At 37.9% G+C, this 14910-nt stretch overlaps 2 protein-coding genes across 2 annotated transcripts; both read right to left on the bottom strand.

Annotated features, from left to right (window-relative positions):
• Positions 1-2160: 2160 nt before the first annotated feature.
• Positions 2161-3543, bottom strand: LOC115412002 (cystathionine beta-synthase-like). The gene is made up of 2 exons (XM_030124301.1): positions 3206-3543; positions 2161-2275 (listed from the first exon to the last, which is right to left on the bottom strand). Exons 1-2 carry the CDS (start codon positions 3541-3543, stop codon positions 2161-2163), a joined length of 453 nt encoding a protein of 150 aa, XP_029980161.1.
• Positions 3544-8893: 5350 nt separating this feature from the next.
• u2af1 (U2 small nuclear RNA auxiliary factor 1) lies at positions 8894-14910 on the bottom strand. The gene is made up of 8 exons (XM_030125650.1): positions 14799-14910; positions 12933-13020; positions 12683-12749; positions 12325-12374; positions 11585-11683; positions 11358-11491; positions 10299-10391; positions 8894-9225 (listed from the first exon to the last, which is right to left on the bottom strand). Exons 1-8 carry the CDS (start codon positions 14840-14842, stop codon positions 9102-9104), a joined length of 699 nt encoding a protein of 232 aa, XP_029981510.1. The 5' UTR covers positions 14843-14910; the 3' UTR covers positions 8894-9101.

The following is a 14910-nucleotide window of genomic DNA, read 5'->3' as shown; positions in this document are numbered from 1 at the left end:
ACCCAGAGAGGGCAAACCACCTTTTTCCGGTCAAGAACCATGGCCTCGGATTTGGAGGTGCTGATCCTCATCCCGCTCGCTTCACACTCGGCTGCAAACCGCCCCAGTGCATGCTTAAGGTCCAGGTTCAATGAGGCCAACAGGACAACATCATCTGCAAAAAGCAGAGATGAAATCCTGTGGTCCCCAAACCGGACCCCCTCCGGCCCTCGGCTGCGCCTAGAAATTCTGTCCATAAAAATTATGAACAGAACCGGTGACAAAGGGCAGCCCTGCCGGAGTCCAACATGCACCTGGAACAGGTCTGACTTACTGCCGGCAATGCGAACCAGGCTCCTGCTTCGGTCATACAAGGACCGGACTGCCCTTAGCAAAGGGCCCAGGACCCCATACTCCCGAAGCACCCCCCACAAGATACCACGAGGGACACGGTCGAACGCCTTCTCCAGATCCACAAAACACATGTGGACTGGTTGGGCAAACTCCCATGAACCCTCGAGCACCTGATGGAGAGTATAGAGCTGGTCCAGCGTTCCACGACCAGGACGAAAACCGTATTGTTCCTCCTGGATCTGAGGTTCGACTATCGGTCGGATCCTCCTCTCCAGTACCCTGGAATAGACTTTCCCCGGGAGGCTGAGGAGTGTGATCCCCCTATAGTTGGAGCACATCCTCTGGTCCCCTTTCTTAAAAAGGGGAACCACCACCCCGGTCTGCCAATCCAGAGGTACTGTCCCCGACTCTGTCCTTTTCTTGGACAAAAAACAAGCTTTTCGACCTTCCTCATCTATGGGAACCCTAAACCTTAGACAAAACCCTACAGTCACAAAGTGGGCAGCATAAGGCCACAAGCGATATGATACCTCAATGTCCCCTTCTTAACAGGTAAACACAGAGCCAACAGGGAAACAGAAGTATCAACAGACCTTGATTAAAACAATGATGACTCTCCAAGTGTTGGTTTAAAATGTTAGTCCACCTGCAACAAGGCTTAAAAGCAGTCCCTCTTAGGTAAGATGTTGGAATCCAGTGCTACTGAGTTACAGGTCAACAAGTACTTTTTTGTTCCCCGAACACTAAAAGCATATCTGATTTGCCACTTTTTAATGAAGAACACTGCAAGAAAAAACAAAATAGTTTTGTTGAGTGTCTGTTCTTCCTAAAACAGGAAAATAAAATCTTTCAATGCAGTTCATCTTTACTGTTAAGAATGTAGAACATTGTACAGGATGTAAACAGATGTTACTATGAGGCTGTTTGTTACGTATTTGTACATTTGTGAGAGCTAATACATGCTAAGAACAGCATAAAGAGCAGATATGATGACTCTTTCTGTTGTGTCAAATTCTGGTATGAATATAAAGCCATTTACAATGTGTTTCCATCCCATTTGCACAAACACACACATTCATACACAATTTAGGTTCAGTGTTTGCCTAGGAAAACTAAGATGTTACCACTTTTGTGATGCTGAATGAGGCAAAGATCCACAAGTGACAATGGCATTTATACTGGGATACTAGAAAAGCAGGGAAAAAAACCTTTCTCATCTGGTACTAATGGAAAAAATCTGTTCTTGACCAAATCAGACTTTGAGAATTTGATTCCAAATCTGAAATCTGAATTTTTTCAGCTAAAATCGTTCACCATGATCATCAATTAGATTGCGCCAAAAGAAATGGAGAAAAAAAAAAAGTTGCAATAACAGGAAATGAATTGTGAGTGATTTTCAGTGGTTTTTAGCATGTCTTCAGATAGTTCGTCAAAATGTGGGATTTGGTTGTCCAATTTTGCACCACTTCCACAATTTAATCCCAAACTGTTCACTAAAGAAAGATGAGTTTTGGAAGGAAAATGGGATCACCTGTAAGTTCTCTATTGATTCTTACATTGAAAGTCATCTAAATTTTTATCATTTGGAATTTACAGAACTAAAACGCTGCCGTATGTTGTTGCTAATGGCTACTTATTGACATGTACATAACTCAAACTCTTGATGCGCTGAAGAAATTCTGATTCCAGATTTGAAGTCAGCGTACCTGGTTTAAGGTTAAATCAGGTTTTTTTCTCCTAGAAGCAAAATCATTGTTGACCAGTGTACCCAGGTATATGTAAGTTTGTCACATTTTAACTTTACAGGCCCTTAAGGAAAGAAAGTATTTACTTACAAATCTCACACTTCAGTCCATATTCTTTAGGGATTCTGTTCAATCGAACCAGAGGTGTGTCTCCAATTTTCCAGAGGATATTGGGGAGGATTCCACAGGCTTTTGTGCTTTAAGAGAAAAGAAAGTGGCCATTAGATATATAAAGTCGCGGAAAAAATTATTAGACCATCAAAAGTCATCAGAAACAATGGTTATGCAATCAAGTACAAACTCCTGTGTGTATCATGTGACTAAAACAGACAGAAAAGAAAACATGGAATGCCTAAAAGCACTGTTTTTGGCAGTACAAGGCCACAGCTATTGATGTAAGAATTGAAGTGATTTTGGTTATTATCAAGAAAACATGGAAAATGGCTAGATATCAGCTTTGAAATTAAACTCTTATGAGCTATTTTTGTTGTTATCATTATATTTGTCCAAACAAATGTACCTTTAGTTGTACCAGGCATTAAAATGAACAATAAACTGAAGAAAACAAGGGGTGGCCTAATAATTTTTCCCGCGGCTGTATCACTGATCTGTAGACAGCTTAGATCTCGTGGACATCTTTAAAAAAGCGATAAAATCTATTCTTTCTACAGCAGTTGCAGTGACATTTCATACCAAGACCTTATTATAACATACTGGAACAGAGCCATTACTATTGTTATGATCTGCAGATGTAATTGTTCATTTAGGACAAAACAAAGGGCAAAGGAAAAGCTTGTTTCAGAGTCTCAAGACAAGAAAAATGTGTTGCATCTCTAAATATGTCACAACCACCTTAAACCATACTTAACACTAAAACTGCCAACAAGTTAAATTTTCTACGTCTGTTTTTGTACACTACTATGGTTTAATAAAATTTTGGACTCCAGGTTTAGATTTTTTTCTAAAACTGTTTGGATATAGTAAAGTCAGTCCAGTTTGTAATATCCAAGTCAGATTTATAGTTGATACAATTGAAAGGGTGATAATTATTGCAAATCTATACATCATTTTTTCATGAAGATGTTTCATATTTTACCATACAATATTGTATGTGTGGTTTTACTTGCCGTGGTGGGTGACTGTGAGGTGACTCTGATGTCGGTGCACCCAGTCTCCAGGTGCATCTACTGGGCAAATCAGGCCGGATCCAGTTCTCCTCATTAATGACTGCACCTCTGTTCTCCAGCCTCCTGTCACTGCTGACCCCGCTGTCAAGAGTTGAACCAGTCTGACCCGTGCTGGAGTCCTGGTCTCTATTTGCAGATGTACAGGCAGATTTCATGAAATCCTGAACCTCCTGAGTTCCACTGTGGTCCAGAGGGGAATTTCCATCTGTTACTTTAGTTGCATGTGGGCAAAGAGCAGGGCCGGCCTCTGAATTTGTGCTGCTGGATAAAGACCGCATGGTTTAACTGGAAACAAAGCAGCAAAAGGGTTACAATTACGAAACACGTCAATTATATGCTTCTGTATTCTGCATTTCTCTTCACATCAGAATTAAGCCACAAAAATGTCTTGTAAAATTCCTAAGTGTGAAAACTGAGGTTGTCATCTCAACAAGTTTTTAACACCAAAGAAAACACAAAGTATTAAATTAAATGAATGTCTATTACAGTTGAAATTAATAAAAAACTAGAAAAGTACTCGGAGAGCGCAGACCTCCGCCAAGGCAGATCAGTGCCCCCCCAATCACCACCAAAATTTAATCATTAGTTCCTTGTGCCAGTATCAACATCTCCTGAAATTTTCATCCAAATCTGTCCATTACTGTTTGAGTTATCTTGCACATGAACAGACAGGCAGACAGACAAACCAACGCCGGCAAAAACATAACCTCTTTGGCGGAGGTAAAAATCTTGAATTTCATTTCAACTTCTCCTAATCAGTGTGGTTTCTATTTATGAGTCTTTAGTTCAAGGAGTCATATTTTGCTAAACCCACTTTTATTAGTCTTTGGTGCATTTATTTGTGTATTTGGACCCTAATAGTTCAAAATGTTTGAATTTGAACCCTCCAGGTGCAGCAAAGCTATCTTTATATTCATTTGGGCAAAAATCGAGTGGATTTCTACAACCCGTTTTAATTCCTGCTTAATTTGTTACATCACGACATCTGCACATATAAGGTTAAGACTTCCGACGAACACTTCTCCAAGTACGCCATAATTGTTTGTCAGCAGCAGCGGTTGTAGCCCATACTGAAAATATGTCCAAACCTCGAGCCGATTACTTAAAATGTTTAGTTGTTGGTTGTATTAATGAACACAAGTGGTTGAATGGGACAGAGAGCATGGTTAATAACAACCTGGAGGGGGTGGGGCATGAGGTGGCTCATTTGCATTTAAAGGGCCAGCACTAAAAAGGACCTTTCTCGTGTTATTACTCAGAAATAGGATTGAAGATGGAACTGTGGAGTTTAACTAATGATGAATTCAGACCCAAGCATAGCATTTACAGTTTAAATAGACCACAGGGAAATGTTTAAAATGCATAATTACATTGTTTTAAAAAAGCTAGATATCACTCCTTTAAAGGTTCATATGATGTTCGTCACCAATTTTTCATCAAATCTGTAAAACCTGAGTGATAGCCTTAATATCATGAATCTGTAAGTCTTTCTGTGATTACGCACCTGAATCACTCCCGTCAAAGTGAACAACTTTGAAATGTACTGCACCACAAACAGTCCATTTGTTTACACACCAAACCAGACCTAAACCAAACCGTCACTCAGGTTTTTCTGGCATTCCACGCAGCCACAGTAGCAAGAGGCACTGAAGCCGTTTCTGTGTTTGTTGCCGCTGTGGCAATACTGCAGCTGCATGGAAATGCCGAAAAAAAATGGAGTGACGGTTTGGTTAAGGTCTCAGTCTGTAATTCGCAATGACAGTTTGATCCAGTTGTTCTTCTTCAGACGTGGTTTGATGACAGCTGTTTTTAGTGATGTGGGAAATATACACTATATTGCCAAAAGTATTTGCTCACCTGCCTTGACTCACATATGAATTTAAGCGCCATCCCATTCCTAGTCTATGGGTTCAATATGACGTGGGTCCACCCTTTGCAGCTATAACAGCTTCAACTCTTCTGGGAAGGCTGTCCACAAGGTTTAGGAGTGTGTTCATGGGAATTTTGGGCCATTCTTCCAGAAGCGCATTTGTGAGGTCACACACTGATGTTGGACAGAAGGCCTGGCTCTCAGTCTGCACTCTAATTCATCCCAAAGGTGTTCCATGGGGTTGAGGTCAGGACTCTGTGCAGGCCAGTCCAGTTCATCCACACCAGACTCTGTCATCCATGTCTTTATGGACCTTGCTTTGTGCACTGGTGCACAGTCATGTTGGAAGAGGAAGGGGCCAGCTGCAAACTGTTCCCACAAAGTTGGGAGCATGGAATCGTCCAAAATGTCTTGGTATGCTGAAGCATTCACAGTTCCTTTCACTGGAACTAAGGGGCCAAGCCCAGCTCCTGAAAAACAACCCCACACCATAATCCCCCCTCCACCAAACTTTACACTTGGCACAATGCGGTCCGACAAGTATCGTTCTCCTGGCGACCGCCAAACCCAGACCCATCCATCCATCAGATTGCTAGATGGAGAAGCGCGATTGGTCACTCCAGAGAAGGTGCCTCCACTGCTCTAGAGTCCAGTGGTGGCGTGCTTTACACCACTGCATCCGGCGCTTTGCATTGCACTTGGTGATGTATGGCTTGGATGCAGCTGCTCGGCCATGGAAACCCATTCCATGAAGCTCTCTTCACTTTTTTGAAAGCTTTCAATAGTATTGTTATTAATTATGCGGCTTTTGAGTAATCAAGAACTGTTTTGTACGGGGAAAGCAGAAACGTCAAAATAAATGCAACAGTGATCAAAGAAAGCTACATCCATAACAAGGGGCGTGGTAATGTTAAGCCGTTTTGAGATGACAAGTGACAGAGTATGTCCTTTATTGTGGGTGAGTCCACAGGCATGTTGAGAGAAGTCAAATGCCTCCAGCAGACTAGTAAAATTTATGACATCTGGATTAGTTTCAAAGTCAATATGAATATTAAAATCACCAGATATACTAAGACAGTCATACTCCGTGGAAACTTTAGATAATAACTCTGAGAATTACTCCAGAAATCCACGTTTGGATTTTGGTGGACGGTAGACAGTTATTATTAAGAAAGTAGTTTTGTGATGCACTGATAAATTAGGGTATTCAAAGGATATGAATTTACCACGAATGACTTCCTTACAGCCACAAGTGTCAGAGAAGACTGCAGCAATTCCATCACCTCTGTAATGACAACTATGTATCTATAAAAGGCAACTTTTAATAAGGTCAGAGAAGACAAGCCTAATTTCAGTAAAAAAGTATACAGATTTATACCATCAAACAACTTAGGTGCCAGAACAGAAAAAGAAGAAACTGAAAAACAAATGTATAGACAGTATTTGTTTTCTGAACATGTTGGGTTGTCTTTTAATGTATGTTGATACTATCAATGAGTGGAATTATTTCATGTCTCTTTTTGTTACTAAATTTTGTAATAATATTGGTCCAAATTTGGGTTTTAAGACATACAAAAATAATCAAATAACAACAATAAAAACAACCACAGCCTCTTAACCAGTGTTTTACAACCTTGGGGTCGGGACCCCACATGGGGTCCCCTGGAATTCAAACAGGGTCACCTGAAATTTCGAGATAAAAAAACAAACAAAAAACAACTTACTAATAAAAAATATATGGTGAGTGTAGAGAGACAATCCCAATCCATAAAAGACATGACAAACTCTGAAGCTGAAACTGAAGCACTGTGGTACTGTTTATCTGTCAAATGTTCATTGTGGTCAGTTTCAGATGCTGCAGCTCTTTCATAATTCAGTTTGAGTTCTTGTTTGTTCAGTGTTAATGGTCAGCTTTGTAAATCCAAGCTGGACTGACTGTACATATCCTGACCAAGGAAAATCAAATTCTCACTTTGTGCAGTAATCTACACCTGGCTTTTCTGCCTCCACCCATAATAATATATATTTTATAGACTAAATGTCATCTGAAATTAACGTTTATTTGCAGCATAGTATAGCAAACTATTACATGATCAAAAACAAATTCATTTTAGCAAAAAAAAAAAAAAAAAAGTCTCAGTTTTGAATGTCTGGGGTCGCCAGAAATTTGTGATGTTAAAATGGGGTCACGAGCCAAAAAAGTTTGGGAACCACTGTACTAAACCCTCCAGAAACTGTGACATTCCCCTTTGAAATATAATGATGAAAAAACTCTCAGTGAAGTACCATCAATTTGTATTTCGGTAAAATATAGTGAAATGCTACGTACTTTTTAATGCTGCAATAATATTTATCCAACAACACACTATTTTTACACTGTTTATGTCATTTAGGCTACGTCTTCATCTGGACTACAAGTCGTCGTAGGTAATGAATAATGCAGCAAAGTGTTGAATTATGGTTAATTATCACTGGTTGTTTTCGTGTTAAATAAAGAAGCAGTGGACTCACCTTCCAGTCCAACACCAGCAGCTGTGAATGACCACTGACTGAAGCCCCCACGCATCCATCAAACACACCCTCCCTCAGGTTACAAGGTAGACCATGAAACCGCAGCTGATTGGACGAACCACCACCGTCCTCGACGCTGATTGGTCACAGTGGAACCGTGTGTATTTTCTCCAGATACCAGTAAAGAGGCAAGTCCCTGAACTCAGAAGGACCAAACCTGTCCAGTTCAAGAGTCGAGATGAAAAACTGTTGTCTTCCTGTGACTCAAATGTGGAAAAATTCACCATGAACTGCTATGATGAGTATAATAGCATGGATTTTTTTTTTTCTTTTTTTTTTTACAGACTTTTCCATGATTAAATATTGCACACAGTAGCTGGGATGAGCAGACCACTGAAAAAGACAGTCTTACTTGACTTCATTTAGACTTGAATAAAAGTAGAAACGTGCAAATACTATATTACAAATGTTAATTTAAAAGATTATTTTGGTAAAAGTGCAGTATCTTCAGCAGAATGCAGCCTGATCTAAAGTTTTAAAAGTAGGACCTCATTCAACTGCAGAAAGTGTAGTATTAACCTATTATTACTTGTACATCACTGGATAGATTAATGAAATAGTACTGCACCAAATCACACTGTTTTATGCAAATAAGTGAGAACATAAAAGAAATGTAGTGTCTTGGTATTCTTTTTCTGTGATTGCCTTCTCAGAAGCAATTTTGCTTATCTTTTTCTTTCAATACTAAAGCGCTTTGTATGTATGTAATTAAGAATTCTGATGAAATTTAACATTTTGTTAAAGCAAAAAAGTTCAAACGTGACATTAGAGAAGCCAAAATATTTCCAATATGTGATTATATACACACACATTTTATATATATATATATATATATATATATATATATATATATATATATATGTTTGTTTTTTTACAGCTTTTACAGCTGGTTGGAAATTGAGCACATTTAGCACACTCATGTAACTAAACCTTACGATAGTATGTCTTGTGATCCCTAAATGATCACATCTTCCTGTACCTGCTTCTCCATCTGTGGACAAGATGAAATGACATAATTCTATTCCCAAACAAGCAGAACTTTTAACACAATTTTGACCAACAAATGAAAGAAAAATATTTAATGTTTTTCACCCTAAAAAAAATCCAACTTCCAAATGTGGCACTTCAAAACAAAATGTTGTCACTAAAACTTAGATACCAATAAACACAAATAAATAAGCCATCAGTCATGTTAAGAAAAAACCATTGAAATTTAATGATGCGAATGTCATTTTTAGACGTCAAGAAAGTTACATCAATTCTGTCACAGCTTCAAAGTGAGACACTTTTCAATTAGTCCAAGAGGAGATCGAGAGGGTACAAACTTAAAAAAAAAAACAGACTAGAGATGGCTACATGGAGTCAAGAAGAGGACTAGTAGTCATGGCTTGTGGTTCAGAACCGCCCTGAACGCTCTCTGTCTCTGGAACGGCGTCTATCATGGTCACGGCCACCTCCTCTACCTCGGTCCCGTGAGCGAGATCGTCTCTCTCTTGATCGAGAGCGAGACCTGTGGCGGCTGTAGAAATGACAAAAGTGATTATTCAGAGGGGATTCTACATTTTTTGGAGCCACTCTTTCACTTAATTGCCCATAATTAGGAAGCTAATCTAATTCTCAGTGACTTGTATTGATTCTTTTCACAACATGATGTTATCACTACAATACTACCACTTATTGTGTTTTCGTACTTAGGTATTGTACTTCGCTCTATCATGGTTTAAACACCAGTCGTGTCAGGAATCCACGTCATTACATGACACAGATGCTCCAAGACAAATCTGTTGTCCATTCTATGCTACTAGGTCAGAAAAGCAAAGCGTGCTGAAGTAAATAAGAAATAAATAAGTAAATATTTCTGAAGGACATGAGAACTAAATGCAGAATCTCAGTCCCATGAATCATACTGAAGTTGAACATGAATTGAATCTTTGGCCACATTGTTTCTCCAGAATATGGAAGTAGCTGTTTACCAAAAGCACTACATCTGACCTGTGTAAATACAGTTATGTGTTGAAATCATGGATCAAATCAAGTTGCTCAACAGTTTATTTTAAAAGAATAATGAGACTTTTATTAAATTGGACATTATGTATGTTGAATCATATATCATGTATTACACAATAATGAAGGAGTACTACGAGTTTAAAAACACTGGTCAGCAAGGTCGTCTCAGCAAATTCAAACATAAATACTGAAATCAGTATTATGAGATGATTTCTGAAAAAGTGTTACTTAATACTGGTATCAGCAGTTACCGTCAAATTTTCCAAGTAAATCTTTGCAGCAAATCTTTATTGTTGTGTGTTTGTGTAAACATTAGCTCCCTAGCTTCCCTTAAACCCTTATCAAGTCTATGCTTATTTGACCCTAGAGCATTGTGCTTTGTAAGACTATAATCAGAAAAAAATATAAACTGACTTTTTACTTTTAGGTAAGTTGAATTTCCCCACAATGAGACTGTTTTTATTCAGGTAAAACAATTTAATTCTCTTCTTATTTTGTTCTCCACCAAAAAGTAAATTAGCACATCTCCCACGATAACAACCTTTTCCCTAAAAAAACAAAAAACACTAAAAGATGAAGTCGTACCCTTTCCTCCGGCGGCCATAGAGCTCTCTCCTCAGCTCCCGTGAAATGGGCTTCAGATGCATGAAGTTACAGAATCCACCTCGAGTGCATTCACTACAGAAAAAAGGCCAAAAAAGCAGAAAATTAACAAACTGCTCACTCTTACTTCACTGTTACTGACACGATGAATCCCATTTTATCAATACTTCTCATTGTCACTGTAAACTTCCTGTCCTCCAGAATGAATGACAAACTGCTGTGTAATATTCTTTCATTATGACCTGGATTAGTTTGTTAGTACAAAAGGGAATCTAAAAGGCATTTCTATTCATTTCCAATTAAGTGAACAAAGTCTCATTTCCATCAAGTTCAAATGACAAATCTAAAGAATTTGTACATAATCTGAGGGTTAGAGCAAGGAAAATGTTTTAGCGATCCAGAGAAATATCCAATTTACAGCTGTAAATGAAATAGCAACACCCCAGTCTCAGTAAGATGTCAATGTAATGGAGCAGAGAAGACACAGACCTAGCCTTGTGAGCTCTAATAGTAAAGGTGTACTACCACTGGGCGATAAGTGATGGCTGCTGTTCACAGTCCACCATGATTCTACAGCACCTAGCACAGACTTTTTCTTCTGCCTTTTTATGATTTTAGGACATGAAATCCATTGTTAAGGCAACTCATTGTCACCCACTATGTTTAGGTGTGGAACAGAGATCAAATCCCTCAAACTAAAAAACTCAAAACAGACAGAACCATATTTTTTTTTACAGCCATGGTAGGGCAGATTAGAGCATATTCAGATGCAATATTATACATCACCACTAGATGTCACTAGTACACACTGAAACTTTAAATTGGCATATTGTTGGAAGGTTCTGTACAACATACCATAGCTTTACACAGCTGACTTTCACTATTTAAGCTTATGTATAAGACCCTAATAAAATAATAAATCTTACACATTCAAAAAATGTGCATCATGGATTGTAAATTCTTACAAAGCAAACTTAGACCTATATCTGTTGGTCAAATACATACATAATGTCGTTTTGTGTTCCTTAATGCTCAACTTACCCCATCTCATACTGACGACAACATGCTTCCCTGAAGTCTGTGACGGGAGAGAGCTCTGCATGGATGGGCTGTCCATTAAACCAGCGATTGTTAAGATCTATCACTGCCTTCTCAGCATCCTCTTCATAACGGAACTAAAATAAAATAAACACATAATTAAAAAGATAAGGGGACATAAGCATCGTGAATTGATATTATAGCATTATATTTATAGTTTTTAGGCCCACCTTCACATACACATTCCCAACTAAGTGGTCTCCCAGGTTGTCACATACATTCATCTCCTCCACCTCGCCATATTTTTCTTCCATTTCTGTGAAGACCTCCTAAGAAAATGAAAGAGAAATGTATTGTAGCAAACTTTGCAATGTTCATTTAAGGTGCATTAACTGTGTTGTCTCCTTATACACCAATACATTCCCCTATCCCTTAATGACACTTTGCCTTTGTCCACATAACTCTGATGCAATCAGGAAGTCTTCATAAAGGAAACCCAAGAATGGATGATTGTGAACGTGACACAAAATGAAATGAAAAAGGAAAAGGACTCCAACCAGCAGAGACTGAGGAGCTCACACCGAAAAGAGAGATTACTTCTGTATTTTCTTCCATATTTTATTTGGTGTTTGATGCTTAACTGAAAGTTTTTATAATTTTACAAAAATGGTGCAAAATAAGAACCTGTCAAAATATAATAAGAAACAGTCCTTACCATGTGGTGCAAAAACATAAAATCAAAATCCCACTAATTGGGCACATTCTCTAGAACAAACACCTGATGGTTAATCATGAATGTGATTCCTGGCATCTGGAAAGTTTACATTATTTGTTCATGTATTTCTGGTGGAATTTTAGATTATTTGAGCTATTTTTTTAGTAGTTGAATAAAATGTAGCAGCTGCTAAATGGTGTAGTCATGGTGTCAGGTAGCCCTGTGACCTACATGATAATCTTTAGAAAGCCTTACCTCAAAAAACTCATCATAGTGCTCCTGCATCTCCATGTCACTGATGGCACCTAAAGGAAACAGAAAAGATGAGAGGGTAAAATTTTATTTATAATTTCTGTAACAAATTCAATTCAAAACATAAAAAAGAATACCAAGTTAACTGAATACTTAATCACTTAGTAAGAGGGGAAATATATCTAAACTTTTACAATAAAGTCATAAATAAGGATTTCCATGGTTTAACAATTTTCTTTGAAATATGACTACATGGCGAGTAATGTACGGGTAATATGTCTCTAAAATGCTTAGCAAAAAAATCATCTAAGAAAATTACATTTCTGGTAACAACAAATCAGATGTCAAGGGTTGAACTTACAGGTTAGACCATCAGCGGACTGGGCGCTGTTTTGAGGGTTCCGATAAATGTTCAGCAGAGCAATTGTCTGAAAAAGTCAATTTTACATACATATAAAATTGTACATAAGTATATAATAAGTGCAAACAAATACATCCATTTTCGTCCTGTTATAACCAGGTGACAACTTACAATGATGTGTTGATAACAGCAATGTTCTGTTGCTATTTCAGAGCATAATGCACAGCATATAAAAACTCCATAACCTTACCTGACTGAATGTTGGCTTATTGTGCAATCTGGAACAGCGGTCTCCATGTCGGCAGGCACCAATTTTAAAGTAAAAAGAACAGTTCACCCTGTGTAAAAAGATTAAAAGAGATGGTTATACTGCACCCCTTAGCAAAACAAGAAGCAGCAAAAACAGAGGCTCTTTACCCCTTCTGCCATAAAGCAGTTTACATTATATTTTATTTTCTAAATGGGTATTTTTCCCATCCGTGCTTCATGGTATGAAGCCATCATTTACGAATCCCTTAACTTTCCTTTTCTAACACAAACACACAAAGGATGCCCAAACACAGAGAAAATTTTCATTTTGCACAGTGTTCATATTACTATGGCCTGGACATCTGAAAGTCATCATCTGTTGTAGCTTATTACTATCAACTGAGTATTCTTCGGAAAATTAACAACCTGCAACACCATCATTTCTCCTTAGTCCAGCATGATTTGATGTGCATCCCACTGTAAAGGCTCTTTATAACATCTAAAGTAGTCTATCACAACCCAACATTTTGATACAAAAGGCTGCAATAGAGATTCAGTGTGTGTATGGTGATATATTGGACAAACCATCATTTACAAGAAAGGGATACCATGAAAAACACACAAAATAAAAGCTGCTACTTTGTTTTTATTATTTTTGTATTTGTTATTCAAGTTCAAACAACCCACTGCAATCTTACTTATGTTCATTTACAATGATTATCTAAATATTCACAAATCTTATTACAGGTAGCCTAATGTTACTAATGGATCAAACTGTTCCCACCGAAACTTACAAGGATCTTTTTTTTATAGGAAATTATAACCAAGACAATCAGTGGAAACAATGCAATGCAAAGATCAACTGAAATAACCGTAGTGAATCTAAAGCCTTACATGTACATGTTATTTAGAATTTACATGGCTGATTATCTCATCTAAATATCTGTTTATAACTGTTATTTTCCTAATTTTTCAGGTTTTGTAGCATCACATTGTACAGTTGATTGTTATCACAATGAACGTTCAGTGTCCTCTTTTTATGAAATAAGAGACATCTTTTTTTAAAATAATGAATTAAATGTTACATACAAAGGCATAAACAGTAACTTGTATACTAATAACATTAAGATAATATTCAGCATTAATGCCCTAGACTTGTTGAGATGGTCTCTAACCAAGTAAAATAAAACAAAGGTGTATGATCATACCAGAATAGAGGACAAACTACCCCTAGCTCATGCAAAGGTCTGACTGAAGGAAAGTGAGTTTTAGTGTTTCAGCTGTGTATCAGTGTAACGGATGTAAACTAGAGAAAAGAGTGGGAAGAGCAGCAAAGAATGGAGTTCACCAGACATGAAAAATAACTCATGTTATTGGTTTGAAACGGTTCTTAAGTCTTCAAGCAGCTTATTTGTGTTACACATAGTTTCATAGTGGGCGGTGAGGGATGAATGAGATGAGAACTAGCTCACTACCTTAACATCGCACTGAGAGAGGCTGGTATTTCAAATTGTCACAAGTCACAAGTTTTCACGGGTTTGAATGAGTTACTCAAATATACAGTAGCTAGGTGGTTTTTATATCACTCTATGGACTTTCCCTTTTTTTAAAAACCAGCCCGATTTTCTACAAATAATAGGTGATTGTTTCTTGAGCCCATTCAACACACAGATGTTACAGGAACAATATGCGGCGCGGTACTGACGTTAGCCTACTAGCATTAGCATCGGAGGCTAAAGACACTAAAGAAGCACAGCTGCAGACTGCTAACGTTATTGTAAAAAAAAGCAAAAAGCCAAAGTGGAAATTTATGAGAATAGTAACACAAAGACTTATTTCATCTATTAATTAAACATTAGGCACTTACTTATCTTTCTCTGTCCCAAAAATGGACGCCAAGTATTCTGCCATCTTGCTAGCCTCTGTCAAACAACAGCAACAACGACAGACCTCCCTAAAAGCATCCTTCAGAATAAAGC

This window comes from Sphaeramia orbicularis, chromosome 21 (assembly GCF_902148855.1).
Source record: "Sphaeramia orbicularis chromosome 21, fSphaOr1.1, whole genome shotgun sequence".
NCBI lineage: Eukaryota > Metazoa > Chordata > Actinopteri > Kurtiformes > Apogonidae > Sphaeramia > Sphaeramia orbicularis.
Note: the sequence above shows the minus strand (reverse complement) of the source record. Positions and strands in the feature narration are given on the sequence as shown.